This window comes from Callithrix jacchus, chromosome 9, assembly GCF_049354715.1.
Source record: "Callithrix jacchus isolate 240 chromosome 9, calJac240_pri, whole genome shotgun sequence".
NCBI lineage: Eukaryota > Metazoa > Chordata > Mammalia > Primates > Cebidae > Callithrix > Callithrix jacchus.
This window is the reverse complement of record NC_133510.1, coordinates 38946330-38973533: the sequence shown is the minus strand read 5'-3', so window position 1 is coordinate 38973533 and position 27204 is coordinate 38946330. Positions and strand designations below refer to the sequence as shown.

At 40.6% G+C, this 27204-nt stretch overlaps 1 protein-coding gene across 8 annotated transcripts in view; it reads left to right on the top strand.

Annotated features, from left to right (window-relative positions):
• Positions 1 to 27204, top strand: part of FGD4 (FYVE, RhoGEF and PH domain containing 4) — a 242795-nt gene that overhangs the window by 114772 nt on the left and 100819 nt on the right. For 2 of the 8 annotated variants that reach the window (XM_078338933.1, XM_035255843.3), the window contains exon 1: positions 11693 to 11900. The exons of the other annotated variants lie outside the window; for them this stretch is intronic. Coding sequence is in view for 1 of the 2 variants with exons in the window: in XM_035255843.3 (XP_035111734.1) it covers positions 11885 to 11900 (16 nt within the window). In the remaining variant the exon portion in view is untranslated. Of the gene's footprint in view, positions 1 to 11692; positions 11901 to 27204 lie in introns of those variants that run through there. 8 annotated transcript variants of the gene reach the window in all.

The following is a 27204-nucleotide window of genomic DNA, read 5'->3' as shown; positions in this document are numbered from 1 at the left end:
TTTTCTGGAAGCTGCATGGTTATTTCAAAGTTGGAAAAAATAATGGGTTCCTGTGGAAATTTATGAAAACATTTTTCTTGACTTCCTTCTCAAAACCAGGGTGATTGATAGAGGGAGCATAGCTTAGGAACATATTTTGAAAACAAAGTGGCAAGAGATGAGGGGTAGAACCTTCAGGCCGTCTGTGAAATTTAGATTGCATTCTAAGTGTAGTACGAAGCCACTGAGGCTTTTGGCAAGTGCTGATGAACACTTTTATAAGCCACAGTGAAGTTTGCAAGTCTGCCACCAATTTTCTTGTTACAAAGCCTGAAATAATATCCTTTCCCTCCTTTTGATGCCTAATGAAATCCTACTTATCCTTCAAGATAAAGTTCAGTCTTCCCTTCTTCAGTGAAGGAGGTAGTTATCTAGACATTTAGGAAGGAGAGCATGAACTGAAAAGGGGACTTGGTACTGGAATCTTCTGCATAGTGGAGGAGCTGCGAACCCCCTCCTGGATCAGTTCCCCAGAGCAGGTAGTGAAGAAAGAGAATACAGAGGTATATAGTACAAGCAGTGGAGTGTCTGTCATAGAGTTGACTAAGCATGAGAATACAACTTGGGGAAAAGCAAGGAGATGCTGCTGAAGTTGGGGAGCATAAATTTATGGTAGAAAATGTTTGAGTTACAATTTTTAAAAGTGTGGTAAAATATATATGACATTTACTATTTTGAAAATTTTTAAGTATGTGGTTCTGTGGCATGAAATTCATTTGTATTGTAGTACAGACACCACCACAATTCATCTTTAGAACTTTTCATCCTTCCCAGCAGTTTGGGAGGCCAAGGCAGGTGGATCACCAGGTCGAGAGATTGAGACCATCCTGGCCAACATGGTGCAACACTATCTCTACTAAAATACAAAAATTAGCTGGGCATGGTGGTACACACCTGTAGTCCCCCCGCTACTTGGGAGGCTGAGGCAAGAGAATCACTTGAACCCAGGAAGTGGAGATTCCAGTAAGCCGAGATCATGCCACTGCACTCCAGCCTGGGCAAAAAGCAAAACTTTGTCTCAAAAAAAAAAAAAAGAAAACAAAAGAAAAATTAGCTGGTCATGGTGACATGGGCCTGTAGTCTCAGCTACATAAGAGGCTGAAGTGGGAGGATTGCTTGAGCATGGGAGGTCGAGGCTACAGTGAGCCATGGTCATACCACTGCGATCCACCTGGATCCACCCTCCTTTTGTCACCTGGGTGACAGAGTGAGACTCTGTTTCAAAAAAAAAAAAAAATGCAGAAAGATTACAGAAGTTTTTTTTTTTTTTAATGAACTTCGGCCCAACTGAAACTCTGGACTCGTTAAATTAATGTAGTAGTTTCTAGCTAGCAATACATGGCCCCAGAACTAGAACTGTGTATAGGTGGACAGTGGACTGTGTCATGGTAGGTATGAAAGAGATGGGGTTAAAGGACTTTAAAGTGCTACGCAAAGCATTTACTCTGTTTGCAGGTGGATGAAGCTGAGGCACTGATAAGGAGGGATGGAGCAGAGAAGAGAAATAAACTTTTATCTGCTTGCATTTAAGTGAATGATTTACATTCAGGAAATACATAGCTCTTCCAGTTTGAATAGCCACTTGGCACTGATCTACTGGAATCCGAAGAAATTAATAGTAAAAATTATAATGGTTATAATTAAACACCATGTTTGTGCTTAGAAGTAAATTACTTGGAATTGGTATAAAAGCAAAATTTGATAAGAGACATAACAGATTTGGAATAAATATTTGTGATACGAAGAACTCCTTCAAAGACAGCTATAATTCAATTTAAAAAAACAGTAGAAAAAAAACACATGGCCAGGCACGGTGGCTCACGCCTGCAATCCCAGCACTTTGGGAGGTGGGAGGCCAAGACAGTAGGATTGCTTGAGCCTAGGAGTTTGAGACCACCCTGGACAACATAGGGAGACTCTGTTTTCATATACCATTGAGTTGTATTTAAAAAAATGAAAAATTGGGCCAGGCACGGTGGCTCACACCTGTAATCCCAGCACTTTGGAAGGCCAAGGCACATGGATCACCAGGTCGAGAGATTGAGACCATCCTGGCCAACATGGTGCAACCCCGTCTCTACTAAAATACAAAAATTAGCTGGGCATGGTGGTGCACACCTGTAGTTCCAGCTACTCGGGAGGCTGAGGCAGGAGAATCACTTGAACCCAGGAGGCGGAGGTTCTAGTAAGCTGAGATCATGCCACTGCACTCCAGCCTGGGCAAAAAGAGCGAAACTTTGTCCCCTCTCCTCCCCCCTAAAAAAGAAAAGAAAAATTAGCTGGGCATTGTGACATGGGCCTGTAGTCTCAGCTACTTAAGAGGCTGAAGTGGGAGGATTGTTTGAGCATGGGAGGTTGAGGCTGCAGTGAGCCATGATCATACTACTGCAATCCACCTGGGTAACAGAGTGAGACTCTTTCAAATAATAATAATAATAATAAGCAGAAAGTTACTGAAGTTTTTTTTTTAATGGCTAATAAACATTTATAAACATAGAAATTGTTGATTAGGAAAATACAAAATTTATACAATAAGATGTTGTTGTTTAGTATGAACTATCTTATGCATACTAAGTTGTATGAGTATGTATATGCCTCTAAAGATTGTTTAAGGAACAAGAGCGAGCCAGACATGGTGGCTCGTGCCTGTGATCGCAGCATTTTGGGAGGACAGGCGGGTGGATCATGAGGTCAGGAGTTTGAGACAAGTCCTGCCAACACAGTGAAACCCCGTCTCTACTAAAAATACAAAAATTAGTCGGGTGTGGTGGTGGGCACCTGTAATTCCAGCTATTCGGAGGCTGAGGCAGGAGAATCACTTGAATCCAAGAGGCGGAGGTTGCAGTGAGCTGAGATCCCGCCAATCAATGCACTCCCTGTGGCAATAGAGGGAGAGTTAGTCTCAAAAAAAAAAAAAAAGAAAAAAGAAAAAAGAAAAACAGTCTTTAAGAATTAGTATGTTGTGGGGAGGGATAGCCTGGGGAGAAATGCCAAACGTGGGTGAAGGGGAAAAGGAAAGCAAAGCACACTGCCATGTGTGTACCTACGCAACTGTCTTGCATGCTCTGCTCATGTACCCCAAAACCTAAAATCCAATAAAAAATTAGTATGTTACCAATACATTTGAAGCCCCTGTGTTTGTTTGTTTTTTTCTTTTTCTACTCCCTATGCCTCCTCACCAGAGGTATCTGCCATCCTGAAATTGTTGTCCTGGTGTACTTTTGCTTTTCTCCCTCTCCAGAATGAGGGGTTTATGACCCAATTATCAGTTTAGAGTCCTGTCTTGGGCAGGTGCAAGGAGGGGAGTGAGAGATTATTTTCTGAGGTGTAAAGTACCCCAGCCTCATAACAAGGCGGTGAGAGTTATGAACCAGAACTGTGGACAGAAAACACAAATATCACACCACACATGGCTATGTGTCCGTAACATTTTGGAATGTTTTCAAACTATATACTATGTATAACTGGAATTGTACTTTATTATGTGACTTTCATTTCACATTGTTTGTGAGAATGACCTATGTTGATGTGTAGTTCATTGTTCTAACTCAGATATAGTATTACGTCATGTGAATATACTATAAATTTACTTTCCATATTCCATCAACTAAGAATAAAGATCTAAAAAATTAATAATCTAGTGTAGATTAATGGCAAAGGACAGAGAGAAAATATATTGATATCATCCCTTGGAAGGTAAACTTTTCAGTAAGTTTCTAAAATTTAAAGTTCATATACCATTGAGTTGTCAAGTTTGCATCTAGTAATCCATCAAAAAAAGTGCTTGTGCAAATATAGAGAAATTTACTAGGATGATCTTATTTTAAAAACTATAAAATTATGTTTATTAATTAAATGAATTGCAATAGAGTTAAACTGTGGAGTATTATGCAGTGTTTAATGTCAGGCTGATCTATACATAGACATGGAAGGGTGTCTAGCAGGGAGCGCAGCCCGTGAAACCCTGACAGCAGCAGTGAGCTAGGATGGTGAGCTCCCTTTGCAGTCCTGCTTCCGCTTGGCCAGGGGCATCACACACATCCAGAATCGATTATTTCTTCCCAGAGCCTGGCCAGACATCTCAAGTACAACAGAATAAAATCCTTAACATGGTATCTTCTTGGAGCATATCATCTGTGTCATGGTTATCTTAGTATTTTAATGTAGTAAGTTGACCACGATGAGGGGAAATGCTGAAAGAGGAATATCACCACCTGAAATCCATATAGATGAGATCAGGCAGATTGTAAATTGGGGTTTAGGGATCAATTTCTTAATTTAGGTTTGTATAATGTTTTTGTTTTCTAGTATTATATTTTTTTTTGTGGAAGAGAATCAAAGGAGGATGACATTGCAGATAAAATGTCTTTCTTTTTTGGGGGGTGTGAAAGTCTTGCTCTGTCACACAGGCTGGAGTGCAGTAGTGTGATCTCAGGTCACCGCAACCTCTGTCTCAGTCTCCCAAGTAGCTGGGATTTCAAGCATGTGCCACCACACCTGGCTAATTTTTGTATTTTTAGTAGAGACAAGGTTTCACCATGTTGTCCAGCCTGGTCCCAAACTCCTGGACTTAAGTGATCCTCCCATTTCAGCCTCCCAGAGTGCTGGGATTATAGGCATGATTACGAACTTGACCACACCGGGCTGGTAAAGTTTCTTCTTAACTATACTGAGTTGTCACTCAGTATGCGTGGGGTGGAAGTTTGGTTCCAGGACCACCACCCCCATATCAAAGTCTGTGCTTGCTCAAATCTTTTATATAAAATGGCATAGTGTTTGCATATAACCTGCACACATCCTCCTTTATACTTTTTTTTTGAGATGGAGGGCCTGTTGCCCAGGCTGGAGTGCAATGGCACAATCTCAGCTCACTGCAACCTCTGCCTCCCAGTTTAAAGCGATTCTCCTGCCTCAGCCTCCTAATATCCGGGAATACAGGTGCACAACACCATGCCTGGCTAACTTTTTGTATTTTTAGTAGAGACGAGGATACACCATGTTGGCCAGGCTGGTCTCAAACTCCTGACTTCAGGTGATCCACCTGCCTCAACCTCCTAAAGTGCTGAGATTACAGGTGTGTGCCACTGCACTGGCTCCTCCCTTATACTTTAAATCTTCTCTGGATTACTCATAATATTTAACTCTGTGCAACATCAACACTATGTAAATAGTTATATTTAAAAATTTTTTATTTTGTATTGCATTGCTTTACTTAAAATTGTATTTGAATATTTTTGATCCACAGTTGCTTGCACCTGCCAATGTGGAAACTTTGGATAGAGGCCAACTATACTGTGTGTGTGTGTGACCATAAGTGAACATATAACTAAAGAGGTCATAGAAAACATTTTTATGGCCGATTGTGGTGGCTTGTCCTGGTAATCCCAGCACTTTCAGAGGCTGAGGCAGGCGGATCATGAGGTCAGGGGATCGAGACCATCCTGGCCAACATGGTGAAATCCCATCTCTACTAAAAACAAAAAATTAGCTAGATGTTGTGGTGCCCACCTGTAGTCCCAGCTACTCGGGAGGCTGAGGCAGGAGAATTGCTTGAACCCAGGAGGCGAAGATTGCAGTGAGCTTGTGCCACTGCACTACAGCCTGGGCAACAGTATGAGACTGTCTCAAAAAAAAATTGTTATTAATTATTTTTAATACAGAAATAGATGTTCAAGGATAATAGGTTTGCTTTGAAGATTTGTACAAAAACAGCTTGGTACGAAAATATTCAAGCAACAGGATTTACTTGGCATACATTCAAGAATTTGTATGCCTCATTTTATGAAGCCTCAGAGACATGCAAAATGGAAATTATGCATCAATTGTTTATTGTTTTCTATAATATGTTTTTAAGCCATTGGAGGAATTGTTATTTGTTTTTATTAGGTTGTTATTAGAATACTAACAAGTGCAAAAATGCATTAAGATTCAGAATAGGCCGGGCACTGAGACTCACACCTTTAATCCCAGCACTTTGGGAGTAGGCGGGTGGATCACGAGGTCAATAGATCAAGACCATCCTGGCCAACATGGTGAAACCCCATCTCTACTAAAAATACAAAGATTAGCTGGGCATGGTGGTGCAGGCCTATAGTCCCAGCTACTTGGGAGGCTGAGGCAGAAGAATTGCTTGAACGCGGGAGGTGGAGGTTGCAGTGAGCCGAGATTGCGCCACTGCATTCCAGCCTGGCAATAGAACGAGACTCCATCTTAAAAAAAAAAAATAAGATTCAGATTAGATTTATTATATGAAAATGGGAATTGCCCTCAGTTAAATAACACTGGAGGTACAAGCTGAGAATTTTACTCCTTACTTGGTAACTGAGAATCTCAACTACTTCCATTATGTTTTATTTTCTTCGTTGTTGTTTTTTGTTTTTTGGGGTTTTTTTGGTTTGTTTTTGGGATGGAGTCTCCCTCTGTTGACCCATCTGGAGTGCAGCGGCATGATCTTGGCTCACTGCAGCCTCTGCCTCCCGGGTTCAAGCAATTCTCCTGCCTCAGCCTCCCAAGTAGCTGAAGTTACAGGTGCGCGCCACTGCGCCCAGCTAGTTTTTGTATTTTTAGTAGAAACAGGGTTTCACCATGTTGGCCAGGCTGGTCTTGAACTCCTGACCTCAGGTGATCCACTCATCCCAGCCTCCCAAAGTGCTGAGATTACAGGCATGAACCACTGCACCTGGCCTCCTTCCATTATGTTTTCCTACTCCATTTTCTATCTGAACTGTTAGTTAAATTCTAGCATTCACTAGGAATGATTTTCCTGTTACTTTTTTGCCAATATATGCTTATTTGTACATAATTTATTATTCCAAAGCTAACATTGCCATGGAAAATGGTAAACTATTGAAAGTAATATAGGTAGGCTTTCATTAAAAAGTTTAATATAATGAAAAAAACATTGTTATGAAATATCATATGAGCTGGGCACCGTGGCTCATGCCTGTAATCCCAGCTCTTTGGGAGGCTGAGGCGGGTAGATCACTTGAGGTCAGAAGTTCGAGACCAGTCTGGCCAACATGGTGAAACCCTGTCTCTCCTAAAAGTATGAAAATTACCCAGTGACACTTGTCTGTAATCCCAGCTACTGGGGAAGCTGAGGCATGAGAATTGCTTGAATCCAGGAGGCGGAGGTTGCAGTGAGCTGAGACCGTGCACGACTGCACTCCAGCCTAGGTGATTCCACATTAAAAAAAGAAATATCATGTGAATGTTTATCAGAACTTGGAAAGTTTCTTATTCAGTGGAATGTGTACAAAAATAACATCTCTGCAAAGAGGGAGAGGTGAAAAGGTTGGATGATAGCCACTAAGTCTTCAGAATATGAGGTATTTTGTGAATAACTGTGGGTTCACTGGCATGGATTTTAGGTGTCTTTCAAGACTGATATGTATGACAGCCTTAATAAATTAAGGTGACTAAACATATTTAATAGATCCCTTTTGATATGCTGTCATAAACTTCAGCTTTTACAAATGGGCAGTGTATGGGGAATTAAGTAGGTCATTTTTAATGAATTTGCCAAGTTTTTTTTTAAATCATGGAAAAGAGATACAATTAGGAATTATCTCTGCTGTTGACCATGAGTATAATGAATATACCAAAAATCATTTAGTTTTGAGTTCACACTATATATGACAACCAGCTTCCTAGCCTCTTGCTTTTCTCTCTCTTTTTTTTTTTTTTTTTTTTGAGACAGAGTCTCACTCTGTCGCCAGGCTGGAGTGCAGTGGCATGATCTCAGGTCACTGCAACCTCTGCCTCTGGGTTCAAGCGATTCTCCTGCCTCAGCCTCCCAAGCAGCTGGGACTACAGCCACATGCCACCATGCCCAGCTAATCTTTGTGTTTTTAGTAGAGACAGGTTTTCACCATGTTGGTCAGGATGGTCTCAATCTCCTGACCTCATGATCCACCCGCCTCAGCCTCCCAAAGTGTTGGGATTACAGGCGTGAGCCATTGCGCCCAGCCCACCTCTTGCTTTTTTAATGAATAAATTGCTTTTTTTGCTTCTAAATTTTTTTAAATTAAAAGATAATTTACATGCATTAAAATTCAACCTCCTTTTTTTTTTTTTTTTTTTTGAGACCGAGTCTTGCTTTGGTTGCCCAGGCTGGAGTGCAATGGTGCAATCTTGGCTCACCACAACCTGTCTCCCAGATTCAAGGGATTCTCTTGACTCTGCCTCCCAAGTAGCTGGGATTACAGGCACGTGGTACCATGCCCAGCTAATTTTGTATTTTTAGTAGAGATAGGGCTAATCCGTGTTGGTCTGGCTGTGTCAGGTGATCTTCCCACCTCCCAAAGTGCTGGGATTACAGGCATAAACCACTGTACCAAAATCCAATTGCTTTAGGGTATAATTTGAGTGCTGATAAATACATACAGTCCTATAACCACCACCACAATGAAGATACAGAACAGTCCCTTTAGCTTCCAAAATTCTGTCATGTCCTTTTATGAAAAGTCACTTCCCATACCACCAGCCCGGGCAACCTTGGATCTGTTTACTGTTCCTATAGGTTTGCCTTTTCTAGAATGTGTTATCTAATCATATATGTGTAGCTCTTTATATTAGCTTCTTTCTAATACATATGCAGGTATCTTTCATTCATTCCTTGTTATTGCTTTGTGGTATACCATTGTATGGATGTACCACAGTTTGTTTACCCATTCACTAGTGGAAGAACAAGTAGGTATGTCCAGTTTGGGGTGATTATGAATAAAGCTTCTGTAAACATTTCTGTCAGTGTAAATATTCATTTTACTTGGGTAAGTACGTAAGAGCTAGGATTGCTGGCTCATATGATAAGTGCATTCCAAAGTGATGAGAAACTGCTGTTGCCACTATTGGGTGGCCTAGAATGTAGTGTTAAGTTTGTGGTAGATGCTGCATATTACGGCAGATTGTCCACTTGTGGCCAATTGAGAGTCAATCATAATTGTTATATTTTATTTTAGTTATCACTTTCTCCTGTAAACTATATTTCAATTTCTGGCTTTCATCTATAAAGATTCAAAAGTGAATACAGTAGTGTCCCATTATCCACAGGGGATGTATTCTAAGATCATAGTGGATGCATGAAACAGCATATAGTACTGAACACTATATGTACTATGTTTTCTCCTTTACATCCATGCCTATGATAAAGTTTAATTTATAAATTAGTCACAGTAAGAGATAACAGTAAAAGCAATAGAACAATCATAACAATATACTGTAATAAAAATAATGTGAACGTGGTTATCTCTTTCAAAATAGAGTATGTAATATTTTCAGACTGAAGTTGATCACAGGTAAAGGGTGACTTCTATACCATTATATCTTAATTTGTTGTACAACAATGAATTTAATGTCTGTTTTTAAATTCAATGTCTTAATGGTTATCATTTTACTAGCATGAGTGGTCAAGATATTTAACCTCCTAAACCTAGTTTTCTCTTCTGCAAAATGGTGATAAATTATCACTATCTTACAGAGTGATATTCTTCTGTAAGACCATGATAAATTATTACCTTATAGTGAGGACTTAATGAAATTTTGCATGGAAAATGCTTAAACACAGCAGTGGGCACAAAGCAAATGTTAGTTTTTTTTTTTGTTTTTTTGTTTTTTTTTTGAGACAGAGTTTCGCTCTTGTTACCCAGCCTGGAGTGCAATGGCGCAATCTCGGCTCACCGCAACCTCTGCCTCCTGGGTTCAGGCAATTCTCCTGCCTCAGCCTCCCGAGTAGCTGGGATTACAGGCATGCGCCACCATGCCCAGCTAAATTTTTGTATTTTTAGTAGAGATGGGGTTTCACTATGTTGACCAGGATGGTGTCGATCTCTTGACCTCATGATTCACCTGCCTTGGCCTCCCAAAGTGCTGGGATTACAGCCGTGAGCCACTGCGCCCAGCTCAGCTTTTTTTTTTTTAAGTGTTTGTTTTAATACCAAACCTAAGATTATAATTTAAACATTGCTATCAAAGCTCAGGAAGTACAGACACATGTTGGGGAATTTTTGTGACAGGGAAATACTCTGGTTTTTACATTAGTGAAATTTGCCAAGGCTAAGTGGTCTTGGAATCAAACCTAAACAGTTTCCCTGCCACAGTGAAATTTAAACACATATGGGTGGAGTTTGCAAAGGAATTAAAAACAATTCAGGTTTCTTCTTCTCTTTGACTTACTTTCTCCGTGTACTATTACCCTATTCTGTATAAGATTAATTGTAAAACTTAATTTATTCATGCCTTATATACACATTTCTGTTATTAAAAAGTACCACCTTTATTAATATGATTGAGAACCCCTGTGTCCTGATGAGCAACTTGTGTTGAAGTGGGAGGACACACCACCCCCCACACCTCATCCTCGGCATTGTATTGTGCTTCTGCCTGACATCCATCAGCTCCTAGCAGGTGAATGATTTAGCAAGCCCTTTAATCCTCCCCAACACAGCAGTTCACTGCCCCAGTGGTTCTGAAGTGTGATTACTGAAGTGAAGGCCCAGGTCAGCAGTATCAGTGTCACCTCACCTGGGAGCTTATTAGAAATACAAATTCTGTGACCTCACCGTGCACCAGTTGATTCTGACTTTCATAGGGTACCCAGTGATGTATGTCTTGACAAGCCAATAGGTGTTTCACATGCACACCAGAGAGAGGGAACCACTGGTGTCTGGACACAGAAAATAACCCTGGAGAGGTTATTTTCCCCAGTGAGGGAGAATGTCTGCAGCCTGTTAACTCAGTGTAATTTTGTAAATATTTTAATTGGACATTTTTCTTTTGTTCATTTGTTTTTGAGACAGAGTCTCACTCTGTCGCCCAAGCTGGAGTGCAATGGCGCAATCTCAGCTCACTGCAACCTCTGCCTCCTGGGTTCAAGCGATTCTCCTGCCTTAGCCTCCCAAGTATCTGGGATTACTGGTGCATGTCACCATGCCCAGCTAACTGTATTTTTAGTAGGGCTGGGATTTCACCATGTTGGCCAGGATGGTTTCGAACTCCTGACCTCAGGTATCCATCCACCTTGACCTCCCAAAGTGCTGGGATTACAGTTGTGAGCCACTGCAGCTGGTTCTTAATTTGACATTTTCTGATTTTTCGAAGCTATGAGAAATTTTTAATGTACTGATTAAAGTATGTAAAATTATAAAGACAGACAAAAATGAGTAATAAATATTTTACCGATTAAACTATGTTCTGAAATATCATATACAACTTGTTTTCCTTAGGAAATTTGTATGTAGTATTTATAAATTCTATATCATTTTGTCACTGAAATCAATGAGCTGTGCTAGAAAGGAAAACATAAATGGGAAAATGGTATTTGAGGTCATTCAAAATGAGATTTTAACATCTTAAGCTTATGAATCCTGAATCTGTAACCATCCAGGGCAGTAGCCCTGTTAAAATAAAAACAAACTGTTTTCCCGTTAGCTTTTTAGAGCATTACTAATAGTTAAGGCATTAGTCCATTTAGAAATCGCCCTATTCCCAGCTGTACTTTGAATGCTTTTAAAGGTTCCATGTGCCTCAGTTGTTTACTTTTCTTTGATAAACAGAAGTCTCTCTGTGCTCATGTGCTCCGTCTCATGCATTGCACTGCTGCAGCAGTCCGCCCTCTGGGGAGGTGTGGCATGTTTTGAAGAGGTTGTCCTTGGGCAGTAAGTTTTAAGAATGCACTGAAGTCATAGTGCATTGGTCTGAGCTCCTGGCAGATTCTGTGTTATCTTCAGCCTCCCTGAGGCTTTACAGCCAGGAGTGAGATTTTATCACATGGACTTTAAAAGAGTAAAGCCAAATATCTTTTTGTTAAACCAGAGTAGATTAATTATCTATCAGTTTATGTGAAATCATGTCCACTGATCAAGGTAAGTGGTTTCATTTTCTAGTAGATGTATTTTTTTCTTCCCCAGTGTGGGTCACTTTATAACACGGCATGCTGAAGGATGTAAAAGTGGCATTTGGTTTTCTTTTAAAGTTAGTAAAGTTCACATTGGTTTTCAACTTCAACATTAAAATATGTGCTATTGATGGGTTTTGGCTCTTCCAAGAGGCTTCTTCTGGGCTAACCAGATGCAAATGTGTTTGGTAGTTATGTTTCTCTGGCTTATTTTTGTTAACATCAGTAAAGTTTGGAAATTTAGTCATTGAGTTTTAGGTTCTCTTTTTCCTGAAATAGCTTCTGTCCCTTCTAATTTCATCTTCAAACAGAGATGATTGGAGATAATCAGTATTCCCTCCTGGAAGGCAGCTCTTAATTAGGGAGAAATATCCTTCTAGAGCTAGAAGAGATACAGAGACATAAAGCAACAGTTTTCTCTTTTTCCTTCCATTTTTGGTGTGAACAAATGTTAAAAAATATTTACCACTAATTCTTCTTATAGTGCTACTGCATGGAGCATTGTTTTGTTAAAACAAACGACAGTTCCCACCATCCCAGTCTTGTTTTGGTGAAGTTCAGGAGAGTAAGTAGTGTTTGTTTTTCCATAAAAGACAACATTGTAGAGATAGGCATGCGTTTGTTTTTTAAAAATTGTTAGTGGTAGTATTATTAAGCCACTATGGTCTCCTTGAATGTTGTAGAGAGCATATTAATGAGAAATTGAGTCTTTGAAATAGAAAGGTAATTCTGTGGTGTGACAGAAATGTAAACATGTGATGGAAAATATCTGCTAAAAATATTTTTAATAGCTGAAATGGGTTCATTTTCTCCTTCTTTTTTGACTGGATATAAAAATGTCTACATTGCTGAACAAGATAAACTAAAACTTAGAACCAGCAGCCCTCAAAGTTATCAGTATTCTTTCTGATGGTGGTGTCACTCTTTCCTTCCGTAAGCCTCAGGGGCATACGCTGAGTGTGGAAGCCCGATGTTGGAGTTGGTGACAATGCTGCCTCTGGAGAGCTGAGGCGCCCCTCCTGCAGCTGCACAGCTGGCTCCGTTCCCAGGTTCTAATGGCTGCTCAAGGGTTGAGCTGCCCAGTCCATGCCTGCCCCTGCTCCCTCCACCATTCAGGCAGAAGCCTGAATTCTTTTGCAGGCATTCCACCACTCTTGCATAAAGTTTGGAGGTCTTGTGATCACTGCAGAATTTACCATGATACTCTAAATATGAACTTAAGAAAAAAAAGAAATACAGCAAAAGGAAAGTGTTTTCTCACCCCAGCAGTGAAGTTTTAGGTTTTCTGTTTCCTGAAATAGCTTCTGTCCCTTCCAATTTCATCTTCAAACATCTTTTACTAGGAGAGAATCAGTATTCCTTCCTGGAAGGCAGCTCTTAATTAGGGAGAAAAATACTTTTAGAACTGGAAGATGAAGCTTGAGAGGTCAATGTTGATAAACATAGAGAAATTGTTGTCTCTTGTTTTCTGCTTTAATGGACAACATCCTTTAGAGAGTGGCGGCTGTAACAATGTGGGCTTTATAAGTTCCTTTTTAGGTTTTTAAGCTGAAAAGACAGTAATGTAGCACTTCCTGCCCACAGTACTGGATAAGTTTATTAAATCATCTCAGAAGAATTATAAATATGCATATTCAGTGCATATGTTATTTGTAACAGTTTTATCTTTTTTTCCTTTCTTTTTTTTTTCTTTCTTATGTTCCAGGCAGTGCACAGGAAAGATAAGTTTTATCTTTTTTTATTGACCTGAAAAAAGCTTATGCTTGCAGGCAAACTCCCTTCACATGAAAGAAATGAAATATGATAGAGTATAATGAATGACTCAATAGGAAATATTATGCAGTTCTTTGGAAGGATGATAGCTTGGTGTTCGTTTAATAAACAGCCAAATGCACGTGAAACCCCAACTGCAAACTAGGATTACATTTAAATTCAATCAATTCCTCTTAGATACTAGAATAGACTTGAGTAGGTCAAGAGTAGATAGGAGGCTCCTGGAATAATCCAGGGAAAAGTTTTTATTCATTCAAAAAATAAAAAGGCATTTTCTTAGATGTTTTTAGACCATCCCTGCCCACTTCCTGATCTACCTTCTGATAACCTTTACTCTAGGCGCCTTGTTTTTCTTTATAAAATAACAAACTAATTTTTTATTGGCTGAAGTACATTTTTAAATGTCTTCACCCTGGTTTGGGTGTGTTCTCTGATTTATCTCCCACCACAGCACCTGTTAAGCTCTGGCTAGATCAGGTCCTTCCATTTTTATTCCCTGGCGAATTGACCCAAGTTAATTGGTTATATGTTGAAGTAGGCAGAAGGAAAATATTTATGAGAAGAAAAATAGTGTTAATCATAGAATTTGGTCATTTTACATGGTGGTTATAATAAAACTGGGCCTGGGAAAAATGGGTCTTTCACCCTCTTAGAGAATAAGTACACACAAATATATATTTATTTAATTAAAAAATGTAAATACTGTGGTCTTATCTTCTCCATGTCATTTTAAAGCAGTTATTATTTCTTTTTTTGAGAGGCAGTCTCGCGCTATCGCCCAGGCTGGAGTGCAGTAGCATGATCTCAGCTCACTGCAACCTCCACCTCCCGGTTCAAGCGATTCTCCTGCCTCACCCTACTGAGTAGCTGGGACTACAGGCACGCACCACCATGCCCAGCTAATTTTTGTGTTTTTAGTAGAGACGGGGTTTTACCATGTTGGTCAGGCTGGTCTCGAACTCCTGACCTTGTAATCTGCCTACCTTAGCCTCCAGTTACAGGTGGGAGCCACCACACCTGATCAGCAGTTATTATTTCTTATGCTCAGTCCTAAAACCCAGCCTTCCTTGAATCATTTTTCTCTATGTACAATCTGGCAACAAATCTTGCTTCAGGATCTGTAAAATTGACCATGTCTTATTGATTGCCTCTACTGCTACTTGCCCTGCTTTAGGTTAAACACAGCCTTCCCCTGGACTGGTTCTTCTAGCTTCCTTTCTACCTTGACCTCCTGGAGTCCGTTCTTTACCTCGCAGCCTGTTTGCACCTCTGAAAATGGAAGACAGATAATTGCCACTTCCTTTTTTTTTTTGAGACAGAGTTTCACTCTTGTTGTCTAAGCTGGAGTGCAATGGTGTGATCTCAGCTCACCACAACCTCTGCCTCCCAGGTTTAAGCCATTCTCCTGCCTCAGCCTCCCAAGTAGCTGTGATTATAGGCATGCACCACCATGCCCAGCTAATTTTTTATATTTTTAGTAGAGACAGGGTTTCTCCATGTTGGTCAGGCTGGTCTTGAACTCCCAACCTCAGGTGATCCGCCCACCTCGGCCTCCCAAAGTGCTGGGATTACAGGCATGAGCCACTGTGCCTGGCAATAATTGCCACTTCTTTGCTCACAGTCCTCCAGTGGGTTTCCATCTCTTCCAAAGGAAATTCCCTGTTCTTTCAGAGATGTGCAAGGCCCTACCTTTTCTAACCCCTATCTCTACCCCTAACTCTCTGACCTCAGCATCAAATATGTTCCCTAGTCTGTCCATGTTGTCTTCCTTATTGTCTTTGAAAATATCAACTGTGTTTCTGCCTTAGGATTTTTGTAGTTGTACACTTTACTTGGAATGCTAATCTTCAAAATATGCCTTATTCCCTTCACGTCTACGCAGCTAGCCCTGTATTAGTGAGACCTCTTTGTCCTCCCTGTATATAGGATATAATAATAGACTCTCACCCATTAGCATGCCTGCTCCTTCACCCAGCTTTACTTTCTTCATAATCCTTTTTTTTTTTTTGACAGGGTCTTTCTGTCATCCGGGCTAGAGTGCAGTGACACAGTCTTGGCTCACTGTAACCTCTGTCTCTCAGGCTCAAATGATCCTCCTGCTTCAGCCTCTACAGTAGCTGGGACTTACAGGCACGTGCCATCAGGCCTGGCTAATTTTTGTATTTTTAGTAGAGGCATGATGCCCAGGCAGGTCTTGAACTCCTGAGCTCAAGCAATTCACCCACCTTAGCTTCCTAAAGTGCTGGGATTACAGGTGTGAGCCACTGTGTCTGGCCCTTCATAGCACTTTTAGCATTTAGCATGTTGTACAGATTATTTTTTTTGTTGTGGTGTTCACTGCTATATCCCTAGGGTCTAGAATGGTTAAAAGTTACCTAGAAAGTTATCTAGGTCTAGAAAAGTAATAGATACTGGGTGCTTCGTTAATATTTGTTGATTGAATATGTTTCTACTATTCATTGTCTTTTTCTGTTGGGAAGTGTGAAATGAGCAGGAATATAAGAAGTTTAATAAATTATAAATATTTGTAGTGTTCGCCATTTCTTCCCTTCCATTCTCTTTTTTTTTTTTGAGACGGAGTTTCGCTCTTGTTACCCAGGCTGGAGTGCAATGGCGCAATCTCGGCTCACCGCAATCTTCGCCTCCTGGGTTCAGGCAATTCTCCTGCTTCAGCCTCCTGAGTAGCTAGGATTACAGGCACGCGCCACCATGCCCAGCTAATTTTTTGTATTTTTAGTAGAGACGGGGTTTCACCATGTTGACCAGGATGGTCTCGTTCTCTTGACCTCGTGATCCACCCGCCTCAGCCTCCCAAAGTGCTGGGATTACAGGCTTGAGCCACTGCGTCCGGACCGATTCTCTTTTAAGAGTAAATATCCTTGCTTGCTAACCTCTAATGTCCCTTATTGAGCAGAATGTCAATAATGAGTTCCAGCCACTGGAAGTCTCAGAGGCCAAGTTGATATAAAGAAAGTAAGGAAGGGTTAGTGAGACTGGACTCTGTGGCTGAGCCCATAAATGATTTTGGATGATGAATTAATTGGCTGTGTCGTAAGACAGAAAAGAAGCTCTGGGGTGTGAAACCGAGAAATCTGGAGCGATGCTGTCTATAGGAGAAAATTGTGGCAAAATTTTTGCTATTAAAGATGTACTTAATGTTTTATATTAAGGATGTACTTGCCCTCTTTTTATTTTTCCTCTTCCTACATTTAAGTCATTTCCTTCCTTGAAATACTCTTGTAGGAGGGTGATAGGCAAAGTAAAAAGATTGAGTAAAAAATTATCTACAAATGTTTCCTTAGTAGTTCCCATAAGGCTTGATGGGGAGTAGAAATCCGGTACATGAATTAAAGCATAAGAATTATTTATGTGTTAGGCGCAGTGGCTCACACCTGTAATCTCAGCACTTTGGGAGGCCGAGGTGGGCAGATCATGAGGTCACGAGTTTGAGACCAGCCTGGCCAACATGGTGAAACCCTGTCTCTACTAAAATTACAAAAATTAGCCATGCATAGTGTCACGTGCTTGTAGCCCTCACTATTTGGGAGGTTGAGGCAGGAGGATGGCTTCAATCTGGGAGGGGGAGGTGGCAGTGAGCTAATATTGTACCACTGCTCTGCCTGGGTGACAGAGTGAGATTCTGTCTCAAAAAAAAAAAAATTATTTGTGTGTTTACATTTCGTGTAATTTATTTCCAAATTTATCTAGATAATTGGAAATTGACCTACATTTAAAAATCTGTAGCCAACAGTTAAGATTAAAAAAAATTACCTCCCCCAAATGCACAGTTAAATCTATGAACTACTGTTTTCTATTTGATAATATGCTTGATCTGAATAGTAATTATGATACATTATTAGATGACATGATGTCTTAGAAATATTGAATCAATTTTGACTATAGCAAAAATAAATTACACAAAGCTTGAAAATGATTTTATTTATAAATGTAAGCCTCCTAACGACTATCAGTAGAGTTACTGATTTATTAGAAATACCATCTTTTTCTCTAATATTGTCCAGTAAATTTTTAAATTTATTTTGACCAGAGTTACTAATTTAGAGTATAAAATGGTGAAATAAGAAATATCAAGGAAAAAAGATATTTTGGTACCTCTTTATCTAAAATTGATCATTTTGGTATAGAATGGTAACAAGACATGCTTAGGGTCAGGAAGTGCAACTGTATTCACCGTACTCAATCCTAAAAATTTTGTAATACCTCTATCTTCCAGGAGGTTTAAGTTTACCTCCCTCGTAGACATCTAAAAGCAGTGACTGTGACAAATGTCATAGGAGAGGTACAAAATATGTGTTTGGAGAATAGAAAAGGAGGAGCAACTAACGTTTTATTGATTCGAGGAAATTTCCTCAAAAAAAGGTAACATACTGATGAATTTGTTTAAACAAAGACTTTCTGTTTTTTAAACTAAAAGAAGCAACATATGCAAAAGCAGAGAGAAACATATCAAAAGAGAACAGTGTTTTCCAGGAATGGAGAAGATGGGAATGTGGCTAGAGCATTAGAGGTGCATAGTTCTGAGTAGATGGATATCAGGCCATTTAGGAGATTGATGTTTTCTTCTTTTTTTTGAGACAGAGTTTAGCTCTTATTGTTCAGCCTGGAGTGCAGTAGCGTGATCTCTGTTCACCACAACTTCTCCCTCCCTGGTTCACGCAATTCTCCTGCCTCAGCCTTCCGGTAGCTGGGATTACAGGCATGTGTCATCAAACCCGGCTAATTTTGTATTTTTTAGTAGAGTTGGGGTTTCTCCATGTTGGGCAGGCTGGTCTCAAGCTCCCAACTTCAGGTGATCCACCCGCCTCAGCCTCCCAAAGTGCTGGGATTACAGGCGTGTGCCCCCACACCTTGCCGAGATTGATGTCTTAATGTGAAGGGTCCTTTATGCAAACTAGAGGTTTTGGAGTTTCCCCTGCCCATCGGGCCTTGCAGTTCCATTAAAGGATTTTAAGCAAGGGAGTAATAAAATTTGTTTTATCACTGAATGAATAAAATAGTCACACTTTTTATTTGTGGGAGCAAAATTGTATTAGACATGGCTAAATGTAGTTTAAGTAATGCAGTTTTAAAATTTGGAATTGGAAAAGTGGTTATCTTTGATTAACTGGCTTATTTTTTTGGTCCTAACTTCCTCCTTTTGTCAGCCAGAAAAAATATAGAAAATAATGGATAAGCTAACAGCAGTATTTGCTTTTTAAGTTTTGCATGCCTGAAACAATCCCCTACACTGTTAGAAGCTTAACACACGATGCTATTGTGCTCTGGGTCTAGAAAAATTGTGAGGCCTGCTAGTCTGATTCTGCAGCAGGGAGTAAGGAAAGTCAATACCTAACTTTGTAAGCTACTGAATATTAAATGTTTAGTAAAAGGTGGTTTATAGTAATGTTTTTTGGTTTTGAGATTTTTTTTGAGACAGAGTCTCACTTTGTTGCCAGGCTGGAGTGCAGTGGCACGATCTCAGTTCACTGCAACCTCCACCCCTCAGGTTCAAGCAATTCTCCTTCCTCAGCCTCCCAAGCAGCTGGGATTAAAGACGCCTGCCACCGTGTCCAACTAATTTTTGTAGTTTTAGTAGGTATGGGGTTTCACCATGTTGGCCAGGATGGTCTCAATCTCCTGTCCTCGTGATCTACCCACCTTGGCCTCCCAAAGTGCTGGGATTATAGGCGTGAGCCACCTCCTGGCCAGTAATGTTTTTCTTAAAGAGGAGTTTCAAAATAACGAGGAGAGTCAGGAGTAGAGGGTATCACCAAGGCTTTTTTAGAGAGCCACCTAATTTATTACATGTTTTTCTTAAAATTCCCAGCCATCAGAAAGGAGAATTTTGAGGTCTACATCTACACCTAAGAGATGTCAGGAGAGCAGTAAAACTGTTTCTATAATTTATAAGGAAGTTAGGTAACTTTCCCACAGTCATAAAATAATCATGTCAAAAATTTTGACCTTTCAACCTCTAGTTTCAGTAGTCACCCTGTTTTTTTGTCAAGTAAAAAAAATACACTTCCCAGATAAACATCACCTTGCATTTCACAGCAGGTCTGGGTGATCCTGACCTTGAAACAAGTGATAGTGTTGGTACATTTAAAGTAGCAGCTTTTGGGTGACTGGCCAGTCCTGAGGAGCTTTTCCTACTTAGTGTTCATTTTATCTATTACTGCCATGAAGCAAAATACAGGTTTGAAAAGTTGAATGAATGGTGTTGGTAACTGCAAAGCAAAGTGTTGCGACACAGTAGGCTGAGGTAGTTTTAAGCAGATAAAGTTCACAGAAAGTAGTGTACAGAAATAGTGTTAGGCTTGGATATTTTAGCTTCTGGATTTCAAATTTAGAGAAATCAAGTTTAGAAAAATAAACAGCAAAGTAGTACAGAATTCATAGCAACAATGTCAGGAAGAATTTGCTTATGAAAAGGATCCATTTTCCCTTTTGTGAAGAGAAACGTTTGTTCACCCTTGGTTACTTGTGATTGAGATAATTAAAAACAATTTTATTACTTGGTTTTAGCAGCATCCTTGTGAAAACTTATGAAATATTAGGCAGTTTGGTTTTCTTCCCCTCTCTGGACTTGCAGATAAATTTGTTGTGAATAAATGGAAAATAGTTTTATAGTGGGCAGAAGCAAGGGAAAAGCCAAGAATCTGGTCGATGTATAAACCAGACATTGTGAATAAATGAGTTGGCTGCAGCTCTTAGAAAAAGGCTAACTTTTGCCCTTTAAGTTCTTTTCTCACATCTGTTTTTATTTCTTTCACACTTTATGAAGTCAATAAAAATTTTAATTTCATTGTTATGGAGGTTCCTCCGTGTACAGGAGCTTTTCATACTCTCTGTTGGCCATAAATGATCTGCTTTTGAATGCTCAAGGCTCCTATTTGGTGACTTTTCATGTAAGGGGATATCTACGTTGTTTTTGGTAGTGATATTATCTCTTTCTACCCAGAGAACACTTCTGACACCAAACTGGGGGTTTTGCTCACAGCAATAACCAGCTCTTTAACTCCACCTGGAGTTAGCGTCGGATCCCGCAGGTGAAAGCTCAGTCCCATAGACTATCTCCACTTCAGATGCCAGTCACAAGTCCTGGGCATCCCATAATTCTGACTCATTCACCATAAATCAGAGGTTCCCATGAACTCTTCATCACGTTTAATAATTTGCTAGATTGGTTCACAGAACTCAGGAAAGCACTTTACTGACATTTACTGGTTTATTATAAAGGAATATAGATGAAGGGTTATTATAAAGGAATATATGAAGAATATAGATGAAAAGCCAGATGAAGAGCGATTAATACATTAAGGTGAGGTCAGAAGATTCCTGATTGTGGGACATTTTGTCCTATGGGGTTAGAGTAGGCCAGCCTCCCTCCACATGGATGTATTCACCAACACGGAAGCTCTCTCTGATCCTTGTCATTTAGAGGTTTCATCGTGTAGATGTGATCATTCGTTAACTCAGTCTCCAGGTCCTCTCCCTCTCCAGAAGTTGGGAGGAGTGGATCTGAAAGTTCTATGCTTCTAATCGTTACTTGATCTTTCTGGCAACCAGCTTCATCCTGAGCCTACTTAAGGTTGTGCAAAGAGTTATTTCATTAGAACAAAAGGGACTTCTACCACCCAGGAAGTGTCAAGAGTTTTAAGAACCCTCTGTTAGGAACAAAATATGCTCCTGTTATCCCCACCAATTAGGAAATGATGAGATTTAACTACTGTCCTTCGTCAGAAACCAGAGACAAAGATCAAATATATATATGTTGATTATGTCACAAATGGATCATAATCTTACTCTTACTTACCTGTGAAGAGGACTTCATACTTGGCATGTATGTATTGGCTGTGACTTAAACAAGAGTCACATGGTGCTATGAGCTTAAATAATTACTAGTAAAAGTTGGCCGGGGCCAATCTCGGGTGACTCATGCCTAGAATCTCAGTGCTTTGGGAGTCTGAGATGGGCGGATCACCTGAGGTCAGGAGTTCGAGACCATCCTGGCCAACATGATAAAAGCCTGTGTCTACAAAAAATGCAAAAATGAGCTGGGCCTGGTGGTGGTTGCCTGTAATCCCAGCTACTTGGGAGACTAAGGCAGGAGAATCACTTGTACATGGGAGGCAGAGGTTGCAGTGAGCTGAGATAGTGCTATTGCACTCCAGCCTGGGTGACAGAGCGAGACTCTGTCTCAAAAAAAAAAAAAAAAAATTGGCTGGGCGCAGTGACTCATGCCTATAATCTCAACAGTTTGGGAGGCCGAGGCAGGTTAATCACTCTGACTGAGCCCAGAAGTTGAGAACAGCCTGGCCAGTATGGCGAAATCCCATCTCTACAAAAAAATACAAAAATGAGCTGGGTGTGGTGGCTCATATCTGTGGTCCCAGCTACTCGGGAGGCTGAGGCTGGAGAATTACTTGAGCTGGGAAGTGGACATTGCAGTGAGTTGAGATCATGCCACTGCACTCCAGCCTGGTGACAGAGTGACACCCTGTCTCAAATAAATAAGTAAATACTATTAAAATTAGTCTTCATGGTGTCCCCATTTTATAATTTTGGTGAACTTTAGCTTATCAGCTCGAAATTATAGAATTCATTTCATACAGCTTCCATTGTAAATACTAATTTGATCCAAGCGTGTTATAACACCAAGCGTGGTGATTCTTGACCATGACTACACGTTGGGATTACCTAAGAAGTTTTAACATACACTGATACCTGGGTCCCACACCCCAGAGAATGACTTAAGTGGTTTAGGATGCAACCCAGGTATTGCAGTTTTCTTTCTTAAAGTTCCACAGGCAATTCTAATGCAGTCATGGTTGAGAACTATTGACCAAGAAACTTGATTTTTTTTAAAGAGGAGGCTAACCCCTTCTGGTCTTCTGGTTCACATGTAGTAGAGATAGTTGGGGAAGATGATTTTTGCTTAAAATAGGAAAGCAACTGACACAATCACATGCTAGGCATGCAGAGTTTAGAACAGTGAGAAGCTAAGATTACATCATATGGCCGGGCACAGTGGCTCATACCTGTAATCCCCGCACTTTGGGAGGATGAGGCGGGCAAATAACTAGGTCAGGAGTTCGAGACCAGCCTGACCAACATGGTGAAACCCCATCTCTACTAAAAATATAAAAATTAGGTGGGTCTGGTAGCGCAAGCCTGTAATCCCAGCTGCTCAGGAGGCTGAGGCAGGAGAATTGCCTGAAACTGGGAGGCGGACGTTGCAGTGAGCCAAGATCATGCCACTGCACTCCAGCCTGGGCGACAGAGTGAGACTTCGTCTCAAAAAATAAAAATAAAAAGGATTATATCATATAACACTGAATTCATTAAATACATCCCAGAGTGGGTTATAAGCCAAGATATGCTAGATCACTGTGTATGGTGCTGCTAATGAGTTCACAGAAACCTAGAGGTATTGTCTTGCCCAAGGTCACACAAGAGACACAACCAAAACTGGAAATTTGTGGCAGTAATTCAGAATTTATTGTGTTGATTATTTAGGTCAAGTTCTGTAAACGTTTCCTATAAAGGGCCAGATTGTAAATATTTTTGTCTTTGCTGGCCTTATGGTCTATGTTGTAACTACGCAACTCTACTAACATAGTAAAAAGTGTCATACACATTATGTAAGTGAATGAGTGTGTATTCTAGTAAAACTTCATTAACAGAAGCTGGATTTGGCCTATGACCTATAGGCTACAGATCCCTGATTGAGGGTTGTTTTAGTTTTCCCAATGGTAAGTTGACTCCTTGAGAGCAGGTTGAAGATGTTACTGATCCTATATGTCACAATGCCCTCGGTTGCAAGGTGTTAGATGAGTGCTTGTTGAATTCATATCTACGCAGCTCTTAACCTTTATTTCTGTTGCTTCTAACCCTTCCAGTAGGGGAAACAGTTGGCACATAATTCCAGCTTTGGAGAGGAAATGCTTGAAGTCTGTAGCAGGGTATAGTTGCTGAGTTCTTCAAGTTAATTAAAGATCTGAATTTGCTCTAGGGCATTGATAATTATCTTAATTTCCTTGAACAGATTCTAAAAATTCATTTTAAATCTTAAAGTTTTTCTTAAAATCTGTTTTCTGATACATTGGGGTGTCTTTAATAATTTTTGTGAATATTGTTAGTTTCTCACAGTGATGTTTAGTTCTTTTGGATCTAAGATCTTTGCTGTACTTATGTGTGGCCAGTAGACTCTTTAGCAAAATTAAATAAATGCTGATGGGTTCCCACAATCCCCAAATACTAGAAGTACAGCTCCAGATCATCAGCCTGTTTCTCTTTTACTTTTCTAATTATTATTATTATTTTTAAAGAGATGGAGTCTCACCGTGTTGCTCAGGCTGGTCTCAAACTCCTGGGCTGAAGCCATTCTCCTGCCTCAGCCTTCCAAATAGCTGGGACTACAGGCATGAGCCATCACCCCAGACATGAACCCATTTCTAATGCAAAACACATATTGACCAGACAACAGCGCCCTTGGTTGTAGCGGAAAGAGCGGTGACTTTGGAATTAAAAGCCCTGTTGTGACTCTTGGCCTTGCCACTCTTAACCAACCTTACTTTTTTTTACCCATAATGTGCAGATATCTGTCCCACTCTTAAGGGATGCTGAAGGTGAAATGAGGTGTGCTCTCTATGTGACAGTGCCTTGTGAGCACTTTCCTGACCTCTCCCTGAGGAAGTTTGGGTTCAGGCCTACCAGAAACTATAGCCATATAGCATGGAGTGAAGTAAGACTAGACTGGCATAGAGTGAGTCTATGGGAGTGACCCTACTGGTTCCCAGAGAGAAGGCTGAAGAGTCTACAATGGGGAGGCCTCATCAGCCATAGAACAAGAAGAAGGTTAGGAGTCTACAGAGCTGAAGAGGTGGTGAAAAGTGGTTCCAAGCTGGAAACAGGCAAGGTAATCTGGAACTCTGTCTTGATGTCTGTTGAGTTATCCTAAATCAAGACTCAGATTCCTCTTATCTTGTATTTCTTAAATTGGATTTTTCGATGCCCTGGGTATTTTTAAGCTTCTAGCTGCATAATCTTGGCTAAAATAAAGGCACAAAATTAGGGCAAATAGCTACAGTGACTTGTATACCTGCTTAGTGAAAACCAAAGAATCAATAGCTAGAATCTGTATCCACAAATTGCTTACAAACCACTCTTGACATTTAACATCAGGCAAAGGCTGGGCACAGTGGCTCATGCCTATAATTCTAGCACTTTGGGAGGCCAAGTCAGGGGGATCGCTAGAGCTCAGGAGTTTGAGACCAGCATGGGCAAGATGATGAGACCCAGTCTCTACAAAAATGAAAAGAAAAAAAAAAATAGCTGGGTGTGGTGACATGCACCTGTAGTCCCACCTACTTAGGAGGCTGAGTGGGAGGATTACTTGATCTCAGGAGTTCAAGGCTGCAGTGAGATATGGTTATGCCACTATATTCCAGCCTGTCTGCATTTAAAAGAAAAAATACACACACATATACACACACGCACGTGCACACACACACACACACACACACCAGCCTAACTGCTTACCATCTCGGTTTAATCATCTTTATAATGGACATAAAAATGCCTGCCATACTTTCTATCATAAGATTCTGGAGTAAATGAAATAATACATATAAGGTGCTTTGTACAATATGTGCTTGGTTCACAATAAACAGTATTATTAGCTATGATTTCTACCATTATTGCTAACAATAGTAAGAACAGTAGTAGTATTTAAAAGCAAGTGTGCATTAGTTTTGAAGCACTACGAAATCCCAAGTTTTTTAAGACCCAGTCTTTGTTGCCCAGGCTGGAGTGCAGTGGCTCGATCTCAGCTCACTGCAACCTCTGCCTCCCAGGTTCAAGTGATTCCTCTGCCTCAGCCTCCTGAATAGCTCTGATTACAGCTGCACACCACCACATCTGGCTAATTTTTTTTTAGTTTGCTTTTGGTTTTTAGTAGAGACGGGGTTTTACCATGTTGGCCTGGCTGGTCTCAAACTGCTGACCTCAAGTGATCTACCCGCCTCGGCCTCCCAAAGTGCTGGGATTACAGGGATGAGCCACCATGCCTGGCCTCAAGTTATGATTGTTAATATTTTTGTGATATTGAGGATAAAACTTTTGAGTGTTATGCTACTGAAGGACATGTCTCAGCATCGGTGTATCCCTGCCTGAAGCTATATGTTACTTTGCACTTACACAGAGTTGTCTTGGTGTCCAGAAAACAAATCAATTGATAAAAGGCCATTTTGAAAACGATGATTTTCCAGAGAGCATACCCTAGTACCCTGTTGGAACATACATGTGTGGGGGGGTGTTTGGGTTATAGGTCTTTAATGTGAAATCAAATGAAGTGTTTTGTCTGGTCTTAGAGTTTAAATCCACAAGGAGATAACAAAGCAAAGGGCTAATATATCTGTTCGCTACTTAGAATTACAGGTCAGACGTTTTCTTTTGTATTCTGAGGTCTTACGATACTTGTCTCAGTGAAATAAAGCTGTGTGCATTATTCTACATTTCCATATTACTGTTCTCTATATTGGTAATTATTATGCTTGCTTCCTGTACTTAAAGCAGCATGCAGATTTATTTTATAACCACTTCAAGGAAAGAACCAGTTCCTTTGGAGATTTTCTGTGGTTCCTAAGTTGCACGCCTCCAAGTCTGTTAGGTTGTGGGATTTTGCAGGTGAGAGAAATGTGGGAGGTGGAGGCAATGAAGAGAAAGTGGACTGGCAGACTTACAGAATGTGGTTTCATCTGAGTTTTTAAGCTGAGGGCTACTCCGCTTTTAGACTCCATGCATGGAACTCAGGCCTCATGGGTCCTGCCCCGGTGCTGCTTTGTGGTCAGAGCATCGTGGGATCGTGAAGCCTCAAGGCTGGGAACATGTGGGATCGGGTCCAAAAGCCATGAGCAGGTTGCAGTTTGGTTCATGATTTCAAAGTTGGGGTCATGAGGGCAGCCAAGATGATTACCAAGAAGTCAGGAGCACGTGCCAGTAATGGCAATGGGAAGGTCTGGGAAACAGCCAAAAGATAGCTATCAGGAATATGGGACAGAGTCCCTGGGGCAGCTTTTCCCAAAACATGTTCCAAGATACACTAGCTCAGATGGGATGTTGACTTACAATAATATGTGGTGGAGGGGTTTTCCGGACACTGACTTCAGAGTTAAGCAGGTTTTTTCTATTGCAGCACTTCTCAGAGCCTCTAATAGGCCCAGTAGTATTGTAAGAATACAAGATGAAGCTTTAAAATTGGGCAAATCATAGATATTTCATACAGAATCCTGGATGTGGCCAGGAGTGATGGGAGACGAGGGATCCTCTTGTCAGAGCAGCACTTCACAGAACACACTTAGGAAAACTTGTCCCAGGGCCTGTGGCATGTGCTGTGAATTCAGTGCTGTGGCCTTTTCACCTGACTCTTAACTCCATGGGGTTCAGAGGGAACTGGCAAACACCCAAAGAAGTTATCTAGGCTCTCATTGAGTGCT